We start from the raw sequence: 20683 nt of genomic DNA, 5'->3' as shown, positions 1-20683 counted from the left end.
ATTTTCTTTTGGGAGGAACAAACTAAATGTAAATTATAAAATTACATTTTATAGATATAAAGTATATCATGTAACATCGTAAAGCAGAATTTAAGGTACTCAATGAATATTTGAGTTGATGAATCTCCAACAGGAGAGATCATGTACTGTGTCTGGTAGACTATTATACTGTCTGCAAGTCTATAGAACTGGCTATACAACTGAATCCAGTCACAGCTGAATCCATTCAAAAGAAGACATTTCTTTCTGATCCATTTGTTTGAATTCTGAAGAGATTGCATTGTGATATAATCAAATAATGAACTCCCTCGACCTATTGGTAAACCTTTTGATACCTTCCTGAGAAAGAAAGCCAAACAACTTAAAAGTTAAGTTAGCTTTGAACTGCCGTGCCTTTGCCAGTTACCCACACTACATTTGTTGTTGTTGTTGCAAGGCATTCACTTCAGTTTGCCGTGTCTGAATGTAGATGCTGTGGCCTTTCCACACAAAGAACACTCTGTATTGTCTACACTAGAGGGGCCATCATACATATTGATCGACAGGAAAACAAAACCAATCAAAATTTGTTTGCAGTGTTATATAAAGACTGACATTTCTTAATAGGGTGAATTGATAAATCATTCATTTGTAGGTAAGGGGGTAAGTCACTAGGATCACCATCAGACTGAAAGCCATAATGCCCAAATTAGTCCTGTGATGGGAGAACAGGGTTTGGTCTGAATACCTTTGTCTGTTTGCTCAGTCTCCTAAAGCCTCTGCTTATTCTAATGGGAATAAGTAAGGCATGAGGCTGTGCAGCCCACTATGTCTATATGTTTAGGAAATGACTCATTATTCTAATGCTGATAATTAATTGTAAATGACTTTTGCTCCAAAGGAGCCCCTTGAAAGCTTTGTAAACAATTACAAGCTCCTTGCAATTCCGTATATTAGAAGCTGTTTGCACTTAAGATGGGATTCAGCAATGAATTATTCATATCAAATAATGATAAACAATGAAGTAGGGATGATACAGGATTATGTAGTGAAATGAAAATTGCATTGCGTTATGCAAAACACATTAGCTTTGAGTAAGAGATGAACCAAAAAATAGATGAGTCTTTCACTTATTCTCTTGTCATCATCGTCTGAGGATTTTTAGCATTCTTGAATTAACATTTTCAAACAAGATAGCTATAACATTATCAACGTTTTCACACTGTGAGAGATGCAGTCTATCCAATAAGCTTAAATGTGTAGATTCACCAACACAAAACTACAGTACAACCTTGCTTTTCAGGTTACTTTTTAAACCAAGAAACCAGCGAGGATGACTAATTTTAGCAACCATGAACAAGTACCCTGGACACAATGCTGCTGACAAATGTTATTTTCCCTCCTGGCATTGCACGAGTGGTGGCCAGTTTCATTTTTCAAAGACCTAACCTTGGCCCTCCACACACATAACAGATATTAAAAGCACCCTGCGAACACGGGCATATTACTGGCTCTCTATTATCAGAACACATTGCTCCCTGGGGCTGAGTTCCCTCTTCATTTCTATCCTATAAGCTCTAACATGCCATCAAGGAGGCTAGCTATGATGCTTTGCAGTGCTCTATAGTCATTCAAAATCCAGCCGGAAGAGTATTTCTGCATTAGAGGGATAGTGGTCCTTCAGTGGATCAAAATATTGAGCACAGGGTTCCCATTTGGTTGAGATAACACAGATTTTAGAATATGTCTGAAACATTACTTGAGAAGGGTGTTAGCCATACCAATGATGACCCACCAGTGAAAGTGGTGCTGTATCTGGAGGCTTCTATAATTTTACCATAAATAATAAAAATGTATGTCCACAAGGATTTGCTTGCTTGCTTACTTACTTCCCCAGGGCAAAGCACTCCAGTCTCACAGTCACTCCTTTAGCAGCCAGAACAGATGTAGGAAAATGCACCTCAATTTTCGGCTCATATTCTCCCATTATACCTAGATGACAAAGGGAAAAGAGAATTAAGTTCGCAGAACGGGGATACAGAAGCTCACACTACCTATGCACCCACCTTTAACTTGTCACACCGAGACCAAAATTACTTACTGTAATCACTATTTGTAGCTTTCCCACCCAATCCCTTCCAATAGCACAGATGTAGGCCAAAAATGCAGCCACACAGAAAACAAAGTGCACCGGGTTGTAGATGCTGATCCAAAGTGCCTGAGGTGTCCTGGCGTTAAGAGGCCTGCTCCGGTCTCGCAGCGCACACGGCACACTAAATCATGCAGTTCACCGGTCTGGGACTGCACATTACTCACACCGTCTGCTGCTTATGCCAAATAATCCACCTTGCTGTCTTCCAATCGCTCTCTGTTACACTATCCTCATTAATTATGTGTCCGAGCAAAGAAAGTGTGCCCCAGATTAACAAAAAGTGCACTTTTATGAATTACGTAGTTTCTTGGGGAAAACCAGCACAGTGAATGCAGTTGACGAAACATTATACAATGACATATACTTAATGCAAGAAATGATGAATAAAACATTTTTTCTAAATTACTTTTTTCCCTTTTTTCTGAAGCCACCATGTATATTGGTACCGTTGTGCATGTATAGCAACACAACAGAAAAGGATGGAGTGGGATTTACAGTGAAGCCTAGGTTTTATTTGTTCTGTTCGACATACAGCACTTTGTCACAGGCTGTTGCTAGTCAAAGTGAGCTGAGGAGCCCTGAAGGTTACATAACACAGCAGCTCTACAGCAGCTAGTTTAAAACCATGTTGCTGCGTATATGGATGTATGGCACAACAAACCATTAACATCCCATGTTCATCCAATGTTTTCTCAGATATAAGTATTTATATTTAATGACCAATTAAAAGAAACAAATTGTGCCACAAAAGGTCACAGGGGAAAATATTATTTGTCTATATTGTAAAATAATCAATAAAACTGATTCCAAGCTTATAGAACAATTAAGTGCCAATCAGTTGTCCCCCGTCTGTCACAGCCAGGGGACATGGTGTCTTTGTTTATTCAACTGTATTTTAAAGGTCCATCTATATCCATTTGCAACAAAGAAATATCATATGGCATAGAGCAAATAACAAAGGAAAACAATGCCATCCAGGACCTAATTACCATTATCCGTCTTATTAAATGGGAGATTGTGTTATGAATTTTACATGAGAGTGTATCTCTTTGCTTAGGCATTTTAAATACTACTACAAACACTGCATGAGCTGGCAAGCTTGAGCATGTTTGCAACAGCACCACTCATGAATTCACATTGACCTTATCAGACAATATACAGTACCTGAATGATGGTCACTTAGACAAATGACCAATGTCTAAATTACATTTGGCGAACCGCAATTTCACATTCCACATATTGAACCAGCTGTTTGGCACACCTTGTCATGAGATGGAGATGAAAACCAAGCAGTAAAAAGAATACACTGTCTGTACACAATACATTTTACGATGTTTGTTGCAAAGAACTTTTCAAATTCAATCTCATTTTACACATTTACGGCTCCAAAGCAGCCCTTCGCATTTAATGCATTTTCTATATTTCACTGGTTCATGCCAGAGGAGATTCAATATCAAACTTGTGATGTGCCTGCAGTGTGTTGTAATATGTTGTATATAATTTGACTGTCTAGGATTTTTGTGCTAAAACATGACCAACCTACATTTGTGGTCGGGCAGCCAATTTTATTTTCCAATTCCATGTATTTACTACATCAAAAAAAACTTTTTTTGTGTTTTCTGCCATGTTCAGACTAAATTACACCGTGACATATTGTTTGAGCAATTCCTATGTGATGGAAAACAAGACACATAAAACGTCAAGTCAAAGAAAATCAACCTTACTAGACATACCTGCCCTTTTCAGCTAAGGGTGAGATCAGATCCTTGTCAAACACATTGATGACAATGTTGAGTTTTAAACTAAATGAAATATGCCCAATGTACTAACACTGTATTTGTGTTTTTTTTTTTTACAGAGGTTAATACATAAAGCCCTTCCATCAGATACCAACTTTGTATATTTTGAAGATTGACACAAAATGTTCCCCTCTGGGCACAAAATAGTGCCTCAATATTCCATTAATATGAAACCACAGTGTGACATTGTCGCAAAGGTTGCGAGAAGGGGGATCAAACCTTGTTTGGCTGAAGCACTTTTGCTTTTTCGGACAGTCATTAATCACATGCTAGGTCAACTGATGGGTGTACTGTATATGTGACATAGTGTACATACAGCATTGTGTAGTAAATAGCATTTTAACCTGCAGTTATGATACATCAATATTATATTTTTCTGTAAATATAAAGCCAATTAAGGCTTTGTGTTTTAAACTAGTCTACAAATAACTACATTATCTACTGACTATCATTATGTTAATATGTCTTCCACAAAGGAGGTAATCCATCCAGGACCCTATAGGTGCTATAATCCTTAGATGTTCCTGTAGACTGTAGTTCAGTGAAGATCCATGATTTAGCGTAGGGTCTCATGGAGCCCAGAAGCACAGAGGTAGCTTTGATTAAGAGAGTCAGAGCAGGAGCAGGACAGGGGGGAGCCGCATACAGATCCAGCATGAACTACCTAGTTTCTAATTATCCATTACTTTCAGAGGGACACATAAAGTGGCTTCTGATTGGTTGAAATACAGCAATGAGGAAGCACACAGCTTGTGAGCTCTGGGGATTTTCTTGTGAGGTGTGCCAATGTCATTTACAGCCTTTTAGACCCACATCCGCAATACATACGGCTGCTATCTGTGAGAATTCCAAAACCACGCCTGCCAAGAAAACGTGTGTTGTAATGAGTTCACGGCTGAGTGGAGATTTGAATTGGCCACACTTATGTTCCAGGTGACAGAACCCTCCTTCAACCTACTAAGATTTCCCAAAGCCCAAAACAACATCAAAACCAAAATAAAGTGAAACTTCTGGGTACAACAAAGTAAATTGTTCTCCACCACCTGTGGTGAGAAAACAACTGCTCTGTCGATATGTTTATGGTATCATCAAGTCGTGAACATCTTCTCATTTCCTATCTTTATTAATGAGAGGAACAATCTTATTTGCAGAGGTAAAATGCTTAACGCTATGTCTGTCTCTAAAGAGTGTTTCGCAAAACATGGCTATGGAAATTGAAAGGAAAACATTAGCTTGCTGGAGGGGACGTTGCTCTGGATAGGCAAATATGTGCTGCAAAATCCACGTCAACAACATTTCCATGGGCATAAAAGTCCTTTCACAACTGCACTGGGGAGGCATTCTCAATTGCCATCTGAAACCTTGACAATGACAAGCACCTGTGCAGGGTGATGGACACTCCTGTGTAGTCAGATGTGAAAAGGCTATGGGTGAACGATGTACCTGAATCCAACAGCTCCCTAGCACAGCTCCTGGGAGGCCAGTATAAAACAGTGAAATCCCATCCACATTGAGGACCATTGATTCAGTTAATTTTATGCCAGGAAACTGATTTCCCTGATGGGCAGTTTCACCAAAGCACATTGTCAGTGGAGAAAGCACTCCACAGTAATAATAAAGCTTTGCACACTATCTATTTAGACAGCGTTTAGAATTCATGACACTTTCCCTACCAAAGCCCTCTACAAATGCAGGAAAAATATGCTCTTACGGCTAAATACATGAATGTAAACGTATTAAACACTACACCACTTGTGGCATGCGTGCTGCCTAATGTGCAAAAGATGTTGCTATTCTCTGCCATTGTACTTGGGACTGGATAGTAAAATAGACAAACCTCTCCGAACTGGATTGGAAAAGTTTTGTTGGAGGGTTGTGGTTGTGGTTGATGCCTACTCGTGGCCTGTCACTAGAGCAGTGCTAAAAGGTTAGGGAGGTGCCGGGTGGGAACCTCACCATCTGTTTTCAGTATCAGCGGTGTCGGTGGGCTCAGGACCCGTGCGTTGGTCACCGTGTTCTTCACCAGACAGATGTAGCTGCCCACGTCTGAGGGCTGCACCTTGGAGATGTACAGGTTGCCGGTTTCCTGGGAGATGAAGCGCCGGCTGTCCTCGGCCACGAACGAGGGAAACTCATTGAACACCCAGCTGTATATTATCTCTGGACGAACAGGGAGAGAGCATACAGATGAGACTAATGCACATCACACTAGGTCCCCAAGGACCCTGTTTCTTATTCATATGGAGCAGCGTTCATCTGTTAGAGGGCGAGAGCAGTCACCTTGGGAGCTCAAATTAAGTCCATTGCTTATGAATTCACAGTCACAGGACACAAGTAAACCCATAACAGCACATCTATAGGGTTTTTTTCTCCAACTACAATGTCTTACTTCTATAGGTATGAACAGCATATTGAACCATGTCTGAAAAATATGATTTTACATGGAAAATTGATACAAATATCTGACTTTTGTGATTGAAATATTATCTGACTCGTAACATCTGAGTTATATGGCTATTAACATGTAAGTTAACATATAATTGTATTCAAGACAAACACATAGGGATATAACCTATCTCTCCATGGCAGACTTTGCGGCACAGATGTGCATATAAATTAGACGTTGTCTGTGAAGTCATGCTGGGTTTCAAATCAAACGACAGAAAGTAGAAAGATCCCCTGCTGCTTTGGAACAACATTTTCTGTTGCAGCAGAACCAAATTGTACATGTTATACTAAACAAACATCAGTCTTATAAGGACAAAATAGTTTGATAGCTTGGTGTTTGATTAATACCAATATCATTCAAAACAGTTTCATCCATCATAGGGTAGATCTTGAATAGAATAGATGTCAACAATTAACAAACAATGTGATTAATGCATGCATTTCATCCATTGATCTATCGTTCTATTTTTGTAATTTGCACATCTCAGATTGTATAGCTGACTAATCACTGAAGAGACTCGTAGATGTTAACATTGATATATTTACACTTAGTTAAAGAGTTAAATTGCATATACAATTGGTGGAGTCTAATTTTTTGGTAAAGTCCTAATTTTATGTTGTACTTACATAAATTATTTTTGTTGATTCAACTACTTTACATTAACCCTAAAAGTTGAAGATCATTTGAACATGAGACTGATTAATACTACGTAGCAGAGCCAAGAGTGATCTATACATTTGGATTCAGAGGTCATAGTAACTTCATAAAGCATCAACACAAAAACCTTCTCATACAGAGCAAAGCCATAAAATTGAAAATAATAACCTGTTCACATCTCAGCGATTCCAAATTATTTTCAATTATATGACCATTCTAATTTTACAATGCTTCCTCCATAATAATGTAGTTAAATTCTCCAACAACAGAATGAAATACATTAACCTAAAGATTGTTTTATGTTCCCAGAATATTAATTTCGATTTTCTACTCACATTCATCTAATAGCTCATTAAACAAGGCTCTAAACATTTAATTGATGCAATTTATAACTAAATCACAACTGCATCACCTCTATTGGACTGCATACAATACACTTAACCAAAAAGGAAGCATTTGACAGGACTTGTTTTGTTCCTTCTTGACCTTCGCATGGAAGTTTGAACATGAATGTACACTATGCAACATATACATTATTTCAACTTATTAGCTTTTATTTTTATTTTGGTCCATTTCAAATGTTCATGATTCGAAGGGTGTTTAGTTTTATGTCAATTAAACATATAGGCATTCCAGTGGAACACCACCAACATGACTAGATTTGAAAAAATGTCATATGTTCCAGGCACTTTTTTACTATTGGGTCAACCCTGATCAATGGGTCAAAATGAGAACACCTGCCCAAGGAAGAAATGCATACATGTTTGTGAATAATTTGCCCTAGACTTTGATTTATTAAACTGGGAATAGCTTATGGTGAATGTGATTCGAAAATTCAATCTCCACTCTCCACCAGCTGTGCAGTCTCTGATTTCTACATGTTACCATGACATGCAATATGGCATCCAGGAAATGGTTGTGCAGCTGAAGAGCACTTGGCAGAAAGTCCCTTGGGGAAACTCCAGTGGTGGAGCAGAGCTGATCCAAAGAGAAAACGTGGATGATTCATGGCTACAAAAGAGGGCTCACACAGGAGCTTACATTAGAGGACAACTGCGATGTGAGATTTGCCATTAAATGTCCCACATGCTGTGTGGCGTGTGTGTTATAATTGCCTATTCTGGATTTCTTTTCATTTCTAATGATCCAGTAAATTTGAACTCTGAGACCCTGTGTCTGCTGGAAGTGGATCATCTTCGAGGTGGATGATGAGCAAAAAGCTAAGAAAAAAATAGGACACTGAAGGCTGCATCAAAACAGTATCAGTTGACCATATACTGTACTGGCTGGATAGAAAAATTATGGCATTTTTTTTGATACAATGTATGGTTAACAGTGCAATTTGTTTTAATGGCAAAGTACTGTACAGTATGCCATAACACTATAGTACTATAACCCTCATCCCTGCTACCATTCCCTCCTCTAATGTCACGTCTGAATGGCAGCTTGAATAATGCGTCCGTCAATAAACCTGAGAGCCACACCTGGGATGGGGGTGAGAACTTCCTACCTGGTGAGTGGGCGGGAGGAGTGCACATCAGCACTACGCCCTGTCCTTCGCGCACAGAGACGTCTCCTCGTGTTCTCCCACTGAAGGCACCCAGATCTGCAACAGAAACAAAGAAGCACTGTGTAAAAACTCAAAACAGATTATGTTTACAAACACTTGGACCTTCATCCAGTACTAATATGCCAGAGAGTAGCAAAACATTTTCTGGTGTAAATGTATTTGGAAGAACCATCTGTGAGAATTTTAAAGATTTTTTACACAGTATAGCTTTACTTCACCACTGGGAAACAGCCTATTGCTTATACGGCAATGCAGGTGAATGCTTTGCATCTGCCTCAAAGCACTTCAAAAGCAAGCTATTCAAGCTAATGAAAAGTTCAGCCTGGCTGTCTGCTGACCTAAGGCAGGACTGTGAGTCCCTACCTCTTTAATTCCATCACTCAGAGCAGAATGTTTACCATTATACAGTTATAATTTGATAATTATGGCTCATAGCAACTATAAAAACCTTAGTTTCTTCTCAATTTCAGATGCATTGAACAAACATTATGATTCAGTATTTATATCAAAAAGTAATGTTCGGGTGTGCAAGGGTGTTTGGGTGTCTCCTTGGTAAGAGTGTACCCCTAAGGCTAAGAACTTAACGCAGAAGACTGTGTTTGAATCTGGCACGGGCCATTTACATTTAGCAGACGCTCTTTTCCAGAGCGACTTACAGTACAAGCACAAGGACATTCTCCCCGAGGCAAATAGGGTGAAGTGCCTTGCCCAATTGTCATTTGGCACGGCCGAGAATCGAACCAACAACCTTCTGATTAATAGCCCAACTCCCTAACTGTTCAGCCATCTGACCCCCATTTTCTGCATGTCTTCCTCTGTCTCTCCCTTCTTTTCTTTCAGTCTCTTTCTCAAAGTAGCATGCAGTCAGTTTATTTATTTATTTAATAAATGGCAACATTTATTTGCAAAGATGGGGCAAGAAAATGTATACAGGCTAATATTGGAAGTCCAGCTGATTAAAGGTGCAAAGTAGATCAAATAAGCACCATTTGAAATTGATTATACTATACAGTGACATCCCCTGTTCATGATTTTCATAAAACACCACAGAGTGTGTCTTGCTTTGAATGGCTTGATTTTTGAAAAAACATTGGATCCCATTTACAGAATGGCTCAGCAGAGTTCTAAGATTGTATGTATCTGCCGGGTAAATGAATAGCCTGGCTGTATTTACAATGACGAGGAATAAGGGATTCCATCCCCCGCAAGACTGGAGTGACAATTTGGCCAGCCTATTGACCCTCTTTCATGGGGTGATCCACATGGCCACCTCACAAAAAACTGGGGATTTCAAAGGAAGAAAAACACAAAATAAAAAGGCATTTGAGAAGATAAGACAATGTTGCAAACTGCAGAAGAGTTTAGGTGGAAATACAAATGACTCATGCATTACGCTTTGGGGCACGATATGTCCGGGTGTATTGGAGGGAAAAATAATCTTGAGTACATGATATATCTGCACTAACAAGCTGCATTGAAGTAAAGCTGTGCAGAGATCCTGAAGAGCCCTGTCACCATGTCAACTATCGATTCATCTGTTTATGTCCATAGTCCTTCTGTGGTCTCCATATCTGTCCCTTTTTGGTGCTCAGTACTCCATTTAAAGATGACATTCCAAATATAGCTAATTAATTTCTACTCCTGTAGACAAAATGAGCGAATGGATTTCCTTTTTCTTCTCCAGAGGGAAAACTGAGGAAAATAAATAATTTAAATTTCACTCAAGATGAGGAAACCAAATAGCTAAGGCTTCGGTTTTTAGGGCTGGCTATGAATATCAATGGCAGGTGAGACCAGTAAAAATTTAATCAAATTTACAGAGATGTAAAAGTCATTATTGATGATATTGATATTATATGATTTCCACAGGAAGTGTCATGAGAAAGCTTATGAGAATAAGTAAAACAGATGCTGGATTTCCAAAGCACTCTCAAGTTCTCTTGACTTATTCCCTTTGTAAAGTGATACGTTATTTAAGTCAATCAATATGTCTTCAATATGTCACCAATGGCATATGGTACGACTCAAACATTAAGATTTGTTAATTTGTAAACTTATCTACCACTCTTTTATAAGTTTTGTATAACTACTATGGCAAATTTACACCTGGCTGGGGTAGTGTGACAAAATCAAACATTGCAATTTTGTAACAAGTCTTCATATTGTTTGCTATAAGTCTTGTTAATGTTGGATATAATTAAAACATACTGATGTATAGATTGAATGTATTTACTTAATCAAATATTTTCATAATTACATAAAATGGGACAGTGCTCAGTTATATTACTTATTTCCCACAAAAGTCAAACATTCACTGAATCTCCAACTCTGTGTTTCACCTAATACATCTGGTCTATTTTAGAACAATATTTTCAATGTCACACGTGAATGAGACAACCCTGACTCACTTCTACCGAAGATCTCAGTATGGCTTGATACCCGAGTCTCCCCCACCCTCGTGTCTGCAGGGACTAGAGAGGATCCCACTGGGGAGGAAGATCAGAGGCTTTCCCCTCACTGCCTGCTGCCTTCAAAGACAGGACTGAAAAATAGCCCAAGTGTGAGTTCAGCAGCTCAGAATTTCAAAACAAAGAGAGAAAAGAGGTGCTACTGGGACAGGTTTCGAGGCAGAGTACAGGGCCGTTGAGTAGAATATTGAAACCCTTGGCTGCTGTGTTCTTGATGCACTAAAGAAAGGTTGACGCTCCCTCCTCTCCTGTTCCCAGACAGTGCTTGGCTCAAAATGCATGCACTGGACGCAGAGTACCACTATTCAGGGGTGCCCAAGGTAATGCTTTAGAGAGGAAAAAAGATAAGGAGACACTAGAAAACATAACCTCCCTACTCAGTGAAACATCTTCCAAGGACCTGAAACAGCTGCAAAGTTTGAACACCATCTCACAATCCATAAAACATTACTGATGTAGGCGAGATTTATAATAGCGACTTTATACTCTGGGTGGTGAAGAAGGCCATTCAATGCATGAAACTGTGCCATGCCATTATGAAGAAAAAAAGTGAGTTTCAAGCGGAGTGATTAATGATGCCCATTTGTTATGCTGAGTGAGAGAAGTGAGGCTCTGCATCCAAATGTTTGGTGCAGGGCACTTTTCTTTCTACTTGTCTGTCTCTTTATGGCTTATGTCATTTTACTGTAGGGCCAGGCGGAGATACTGTACTGTTGGTTACACCTTTTTATATACGTTTGGACGTGTTTATGTGCATACGAGTTATGAAGAATCTGTACATGTTTTACACACACACACACACACACACACACACATACACTCTGGGTTCGCTGTTGTTGACCTAGCCAGGCTCAGCAGGCAGTTGCATCTATTGATCTCTCAGTGGGTCCTGTCAAGGCTGCACACAGCCCCCCATTCTCAAGGTAGACTCTACTAGAATGAGCATGTAGCATATCTCAGTGTTTGCAGAGGGAGCTATTTTAACAGAGTGTATTCTAACTACACAATCTGGACGGTGACAAGGTCAGAAAGCTGTTGAGAGGCTTTTGAGAGCAATAACCAAACAGTGTCTGAATCATAAGTCTTGAGAACATGCTAACAATTTTTATAATAATTGGTTTGAAATAAGAGAAAACTATTTGAGTCACCATCTGCAGCAGCTTACCACCTTCAACCACACTAGCAACAGGGTATGTATGGAAAAACAGAAAATAACTTTGAAGTCGATATTTTAGATGTGTTGGATTGTGCATGGTATCGAGATGCACTATAAATAACAACAAACAGCAACATGCCCTGTCCATGCAATCACACTGAGAACAACTTTGGAGTTAATCCTAGTGATAGGTTACTGTAGCTGCAACACATTGGCAAGTCTTCACTGGGTATGCAATGCAAACAAAAACCTCCAGTACACAAGCCAAGCCAACAAACCTTTTTTGGGGGTAGAAAGTGAAGCAAAAAACCTTGCTTTGCCTTTTCCTTTCAATGGAGTAATTCATCATTTACACCTTCACTTTTACCTCCAGAAGCAAAGTATAAGTCCCCATAAAATAAAGAAATAAACATAACATAATGTATTTCCTAGAAACAGTCCACCGACAGAGCATACTGAAGCATAAGCTCCCTGTGGGCATGCCAATAAGGCTATTATGGTCATTGCTCCTGAGGAAACTGTGAGCAAAACCAACAATGTGTTTTCCACCAAGCACTGTGCCCCTGGCCTCTTCTTCTATGCTTCCTTGGCTTGTGATGATGGTTTGGAGTTTGGCCAGGGGATTACTAGGGGAAGAAATGTGCTTTTTGGTTTCATTCAGCACTGAGGCAGAGAGTTGAGGGCACTTTCCCAGCTAATAGGACAATCAGGGGTAGATGGAACCAGTGGAGCCAAATGCGCAAGCAAAAGGTGGTGTAACATGGTGTTTATTTACCCCTGGAACTAAGCAGGTCTAGTTTAGTCAAAAAGACACAGGGCTTGAAGCTAAAAATGTACATCTTATGGAAATTATCCGAATAACTAACCTATTTTTTTACATGCCATTGGCACAATATTTTATATAATTAGTAAATCTTCAGAAATATCACTATATGTGCCAGTGTACTTGTTTGAATTTACAAATCTATGGGATGTAAAAAAATTGAATAAAGCAACTTACAAGCAAACTGCAAGAGGGCGTCTCGGCTCAGGATTGTTCCATAGCTATTATCTGCCTTGCACTGGTATCTCCCGTAATCCGTGACTTCACTTGCATTGGTTATGATCAAGTTTCCGTCGATAAAGGTGTAGCGATAGTCTGATTCAACATCCACCTCTGTCCCATTGATGAGCCAACTTCCAACACAACGAGAGCAAAGATGGGTTAATACAGGAGATAGACAACACTGGGAACGAGGACAGAGCATGGGCATACAGTACCTGTAGGTAGGTGGAGGATTGCCTCGTGCTTCACAGTTCATCATCACCTTCCTCTCTTCTGAGTCCAACGCAAAGATGCCATCTTCGGGCTCCTGGATGAATACTGGTCCAAACTCTTCATTCTCTTAAGTCAGAACACATGGAGGGAATTCAGGGAATTCGTCACCTTTTTGTCCAATAGCCAAAGGTGAAAATGCTCGCACAATGACATCCAGCCTACAGTACATAGTGAAGAGTGAGCATTCTCCTTCACTGACTCCATTTGACAGGCCATGTGGGTTTAAAATGTAATTTTTACAAAAATTCTTCATTTAGTAGTTACTTTGCTTTGTGTTCAAACACAATTAACTGTACTTTACTTTGTCTATGACTGAACTAAACAATTTCTGTGTTTTTATGGATGTATACCCTTCTGAAAATAATGAGTACGCAGTGGGCCCTCATCAGCATGCGGAACTGCTGTTGCATAACTGATACAATACTGCTTTAAAGCTACAGGCTGCTCTTGGGATAGTGGTACTGTAGATATTTACACTACAATGAATACAGTTGTTTTGAAGGACAACATCCAGACCTGAGCATGCATTGCCTTTCATTGAAAATATCCAATCTATTTTAAGGTCTTCTAATCGTCTAATTTATAGACAGGGGTGAAGTAAAGGTTTAATTATATGAGTATGAGAGATAGGTTTACAGTATAAACAAAACAGCAAAACATATGTCTTGATGAAGAATGCCAATTAGTACTTTCATATTTCTCTGTTCTAATCAAAGTCTAAACTGGAGGGCACTGTGGTTCACGGTGCTAATTGTTGCACTGAAGCAAACTTCAAAACAATTAGCAGCTAATCCATGCTAAACAAAGTAAGTCTACATGCAGGAGCCATGTGCTTATCTTCCTTTCGAGTGTAAAACAAGATGCCACTGACTGATTCATGGCAAAACTTGCCCTCCGAGATGAAAGAGCTCTATTTTTGAAATAGCACTCCTACAATGTCCATATGCTTACTGGTTTGCTGCCTCTCTCGTCCACGGTTCCTGCCAGTCCCTTTGTGAGCAATTCACACTTTGATGTGGTCTTCAGCTACTTTCCAGCCTACTTTCCACATCTTTACTAAAGGTTAAAACTTCTCATAGAGAAAGAAAAGCAGGTCTCTTGAGGCAAATGTTGAATACATTCGAAATGCCATATTCATCTGCTTGTGTATCCCTAATCTATTGCATACATCTCATCTAAACTAAATTACTTGATTTATTTTGTTAAAGAGTGTTGCCTACTTTGAAGATACTCATCTGTTCTGAGAGGTTACACAACTGACCATTGTTATGAAACACACGTCCTGGCATAAATCTGGATCTTCCAATAGCCTGCTGCACTTATTTGCTTCCATTTAAGAATGATCTGATGACAAAGGAGCTTTTTTCTTGTAATCTCAACAGCCTCTTGGCATCAAAAAAGAACTCCATGGGGAAAATAATGGCTCAGTAGGACTATACATGAATCAGATGTAGACAGAACACACTGAATGAAGACTAAGCTGTCTCACACAAAATCTTTTAAAATACAACAAAGCGATTGGGTGATAGAGAAGATGATCTGTATAAGTGGGTTTCACTCCAAGGTTAGTAGACATAATCAAACATCCACTGCTCAAACAAATAAATAACAGACAGAAATATGTCTGCACTATTTTCCAGTGACACATCGGGCAGATGTGCTTGTACTTCTGTAACCACCCTGACTTCAGGGAGGTAAAATATGAAATCCGATAGTTCCATGAAAGATTTATCTGCAACCACAATGACATTGAAGAGAGAACGGTAAAAGTGAAGGTAATCAATAGCAGAATATAACTGTTAAGGCTTTCAGGTCCAAGATGACACACGTACTGATAATAAGGGACACATTCATGGAGGGGAAAAAATGGCGTGAGGCATTTCCTGGATCTGCAAGCTCAAAGAATCATGCACACTTTCAAATGTAAACATTGGCTGTGTATACAGCCTTATCTTGAAGGCAGTATTGATTCTGTTGACATGGATATAATGCCACAGCTACTAGTATACAGTATCCATATATTCATGCAGACTGAGATGGATGCAAATGTTTCTTCTATGGAGTATGCACAATAACACTGTAGACTTGGTCTGGGCTTTAGAGTGCTCTCCAACTTACTTACTGCCTATTAACTCATAGCATTAGCAGCACTACTAAAAGCAGCCATGGTCCCCTAAGTTCCAGCTCTGAGCTTTTGACCTGTTTTAAGGTAAATAAAGAGTAGGAAGGCAGCTGTCCATGAATAACCTGGCTCAGAGCACTTACATGAAAAAAGATGCTTGAGTCCTCAGAGAGGACACTGTAGTATAGTTTAAATATATAAAATGCCTGACCTTTTTTCCTTCCCCGAGTCTAACAGATTTGAGAGTCTACATGTCAAGACATTAATGATGATAATGTCAAGGATATCCTTGCAGCCAATAAAATAAATGTCATGACATCTTTGGACTCATTGTTGCATTAGGGCCCAATCTAACCAATTAATTAATGATTCCACATCTACAGAGCAGCCACGGTCTCCCCATCCTGAAATTAATCCATCCTTTTCTGACAATTGTATCTATCTACAGTTCTGATGGGGACAAGAGCCGGGGGAGGGGCCGATGCAGCCAGGATCCTTCTTCAATTTCACAGAGGGCATGGCCCAGGTCACTCTGGACTGTACACAGTGATGATGGATAGGTGAGATTCATTTTCAGAACTAACCAAGCAGCCAGTGTCTCGTCTGAAGGCCAGGCAGAGATGACTGACCACGGCGCCCCAGATCGGATGCTTACCTTCACTCCTGTAGTCCTCCTGAGAGCTGAGCAGACTTAGGGCTGACAGGTGGTGACTGGGGAAAGACGGCCAGTCAGGAGACAACGGCCCTCTGCTACGGTCGTGTCGAGGTCTGGTCCGTGAATTGAGCAATGAGGAAGAGCTGTCCGGTTTCATCCTCAACAATGCCGCATAAGATACAGGCCTTCCCGCAACGGCTTTGGCAAAGTCTACAATATAACAGAAGGACAAACAGACAGACAGACAGACCGAGAGACAGATAAAAAGCTAGACAGACAGATGAGATTTATGAGGAAAATCCTTCCCTTTATATCTCTAGCCCATATATATTTTCTTCTCCCAGGAGCTCGTTTTTCCTTTTCCCATTCAGCTTCATGGTGACTTCACATACATCAATGCCATATGCAATATAACAACAATAACAAAAACAACTCAGTAAAATAACAGAAGATGGACAACTTTCTTTAAAGTGAAATAGTGAACCTAAGAGGTTCATAATTGATTCTTGAACGTGTAAGATCCAGCATGACTGGACTGTCACAGCATATGATTCTCACCACACCTTCCTCGCATAGCGCCCACTTCACATGAGCTGCACAGAACGATTGCCTCGCAAACCTTGAATTGGTTGTTTTGATTCTTTTATGATATTGTCTTTGATTATACTGTTTCCCGGAGAAGGTCAGCGCAGACACATAGTGAAACAAAGACTGTGAATTAAAAACATGTAAAGGGAAATAAGGCAAAAAGTATTGTTGACAGAAGAATGTCTGCAAATAAATATTGCTACTAGAGAAAAGACTTTAAGGCTGATAAGAGTCTATGATGAAAGCTTCTGGGTGTTTGTTTCCCTCCATGTAATCAAATGCTTTGAAAGAGTCAAACAGAATAATCCCAAGCCTTAGGGGAGTTCTCTGCTGCAAAACATTCTACTATCTTCAAATGTAAAGTAGACAACTACTATACTTCATAATTGCATTAAGACTTAATTGGCCTTCAGTGAGTTATTTTTATGCCAGAAAAGTTAAATGAGAAAGTTAAATGAGAAACTGTCAATATAGGAGTTTTTTTTCTCTTTCTCTTTTTTTCTTTATCATTTCGGTTGTCTGTACTTCATCATACCAATGTCATAACAAAGCCATACTGTGCTAAAAACAGTTAATTTTATTGGTGCATGGAAAGAGAAAATGAACAAAAGATCAACACAACCGTATGACTATATCTGGTTCTTCACATTTAAAGTTCACACGGGGATAACTTCTGACAAATGCAGCCTATTATGAGGACACTCTTTTGTCTGTTTGACTGGTGGAACCGGCAAGCGCAGGCTCTTGTCAACTGTCACCTTCATCTGATAAAGGCAATGACCCTTGCAGATCCCTTTGATCCTTATCTTTTGGAAGATAGAAAAAGAAAGCACTCACTGTGGCTGAAAACCGTCCAATGCCGTATTACAGAGGATAGTGGGGGTGATGTCAAAAGTGATCATTTTAAGCCCTAACCTCACGTTAACAAAAGTTTTTTCTGAAGGCCCCTTACAATGACATTGCACCGCATTGTCATGGATGTTTTCCTTCACAGCCAATAATCCAGGTATGTCTTGATACCTGGGGATAGTAATTAGCACTATGCGGGGGGGAGGGGGAATGTGTTAGATTCACTGTGGAGCCAGTCTGCCAGGAATTCCAAACAGACAAATACGGCTGTGAAAACACTGTGAAATATCAGTAATGTGGTCACTTTTTCATGGATCTGAATCACTCTACTAAATTAGATGTGACAAACAACAGTAGATACTGTACCAGACAAAAACACAATGCCATACAAAAATGCAAGTAATGTGCAGCTGATACAGGGGAGCTGAGGAAATGACGAATAGAGCTAAGACAATGAAACTTCCCTCATCTGCAGCCTCTGGACCTTAGTGTGGAAAATTAATTAGAATAACATAAGTAGGTGAGGCGTTCATCGAGGCTCAAGTAGACGGACATGATTAGCCATAGCCTGTAAGATTAATGAAGACCTTCAGAGGGAGATTATATTGACAGAAGCTGATTATGCTTGAGAACATTTATTCAGTGGAATATCATTACAGATAGACCAATCCATATATCATTTGCCACTCCCCCCTCCCATCGTTTCTGACATCTTACTAAACCCAGTCTTTTCCCTGATCCTTGGTGCACAGGGGGGAATTGATGTGCTCAAAATGAGTCTAGCTTCAACCTTTCAAATGAAACACTGATACCGTAAGACTAAGAATATATCTGACAATACTGATGTTCTTACTCATTCAGAAGGTGAATTTGAGGACTGTGAACATGTGAAGGCATATGAGGCTCACAGTCTTTGCTTATAATTGCTGGCCAATTATAAATCACTGCCACCGCCCAAATATAAGTTTCTGTACAGTATCAACTGTTAATATTTAGATGAGCAAATCAACATAATCCAGTAAGCAACAATAAACTTGTTTTGTATCTTTTTTTTTTTCTTTCTAAACGTCATACTGGATATGTCTCATTAATAATGTCATTTTCTTATGATATGCTTTGTATTTGTGCACTGCATACAAATACCGAATCTTCTCCAAACAAATGCTTACATAGAGGACTATATTCTGGTACGCGACTCCTTTGCCCTTGGTAAAAATGATTTCATGCATCACTTATGCTGAACTACATATCTATATTCCATCCAACCCACATTCACTATTGAAACACTTTTGAGTTATTTGAGGCTCAAGATGAATTGCAATCACAAACTTTAAATTGTGCAATACTCAAAATAAAGTTCTCATCAAGAGCAGTTAAACAGTCCAGCAGTTCCTTTCCCCACTGTGAAAAATGAAGACGCTCACTGTGGCTTCTGAGTTTACACTAAACACTACACAAAAATGTTGTGTACTATTTATTCAATATTTCTACTGTGGTGGCATTGATCATGGGCACTAACTATGTAAAATCTGCTTTTGAGGGCAAAATGTAAGCCTGCCATTTCAAAACACACTACACAACTGCATCAAATACTTCCAGACACTTGGTCTCCACCATCAATCTAAGTTTCCTGCTCGGGTTGTCACTGTCATGCACATGCCTCCGCTTGCCCTTTGCTCATGAAAATCACAGAATAAATTGAATTGAATGACAATTTAATGGCATTAACTTAGGATATTGTTTTTAGTTAAGTGATAGTAATGAATTGGAACATCGCTACGGCAGCATGACAGTACGGCACCAGAGAGGAGAACTTTTTGTGTTTGCAATATAGGTTATTACAAAAGTGTAATAATGCAACGTAAGGGGAGTGGTACAAGGTGTAAGTGAGTGTTGTAAAGGGTTGTTAAAAATGTTGTTACTAAACCAAGATCAATGTTAAAATCTGCTTAACCCTGGGAAGCCTTAACCAACTCGTACTAAATTTCACATGTGTAATAACTTGTACCGCTAAACTGTAATTAACTACTACATAGCAATGTTTTTGTTAATTGTAACTTGTTAACTCTTATGTAAACTGTTACTATGGGTATTATTATATATTATATCTGGAAGATGTAATAGAAAGATTAATAGACTACTATGCATTATATGGCCAGACAAGCAAACGTTCCTTTCAAAAACATAGGGTCTGAAAACTACATGGTGTCTGCATTTCTTCAAGAAATAATCAAAGTGCAAAACAGGCCAACAAGAGGTGATAGAGTAGTGGAGGGCAGAGAGGGATACCTGCATAGTCCTCTGACTATGAACAAGCTGAGAAAGTGCTGTCGGCTGCAAACAACCCAGGCCCCATGGAATGGATTGCTGAGATCAAAAATCAATGGAAAGAAAATGACTCAGCAGAAACAAATTAACTGTACTAGCCACTCATACCGTTTTGTAAACTTGGTAAACCAGTCAAACACTTTGAGAAATGGTGCATAAATATCTGTAAAGGGTCAGCATTCTCAGGGTGAGTAAATTACTTTACTTTATTCTGTTAAACTACTTTTATCAGAGTCACCCCAAGATATGGGCAAGAGATAGCAAATGGGGTAACGTATATTCATATATGATGACAAACAGTACATAAATCAACATTGTTATAATTCAATTATTCAAAAAAAATTTCCTGTGGAAAAGTTACATGCAAAATGCCCTGCATTTCTTTGTAACACAGTGTTCCTCTAGAAAGTCAAGTGTTTGTACTTTGCTGCCAGTACTATGTTCTGACTGGCTTTTAGATTGACTGATCAAAAGCTTTGACAAGAAAAAAAAAGTATTGCTTTGTTTCACATGGAAAACCTGCCTATGCGCAACTCAACATGCACAGTGGATGCTTAATCCTTTGCTCTTTTCAGTGTTTATCAGAGCTTTGC

General features: G+C 39.3%; 1 protein-coding gene across 1 annotated transcript in view; it reads right to left on the bottom strand.

The window, feature by feature from the left end:
• The window catches only part of cntn5 (contactin 5), a 66434-nt gene that overhangs the window by 24069 nt on the left and 21682 nt on the right, over positions 1-20683 (bottom strand). The window contains exons 3-8 of the mRNA XM_084674375.1: positions 16326-16535; positions 13491-13614; positions 13231-13406; positions 8547-8642; positions 5887-6090; positions 1869-1971 (exon numbers count right to left, since the gene is read on the bottom strand). Coding sequence (XP_084530501.1) covers positions 1869-1971; positions 5887-6090; positions 8547-8642; positions 13231-13406; positions 13491-13614; positions 16326-16535 — 913 coding nt within the window. The remainder of the gene's footprint in view (positions 1-1868; positions 1972-5886; positions 6091-8546; positions 8643-13230; positions 13407-13490; positions 13615-16325; positions 16536-20683) is intronic.

Source organism: Hypomesus nipponensis, chromosome 15 (genome assembly GCF_054491055.1).
Source record: "Hypomesus nipponensis isolate SF chromosome 15, ASM5449105v1, whole genome shotgun sequence".
NCBI classification, from domain to species: domain Eukaryota; kingdom Metazoa; phylum Chordata; class Actinopteri; order Osmeriformes; family Osmeridae; genus Hypomesus; species Hypomesus nipponensis.
Note: the sequence above shows the minus strand (reverse complement) of the source record. Positions and strands in the feature narration are given on the sequence as shown.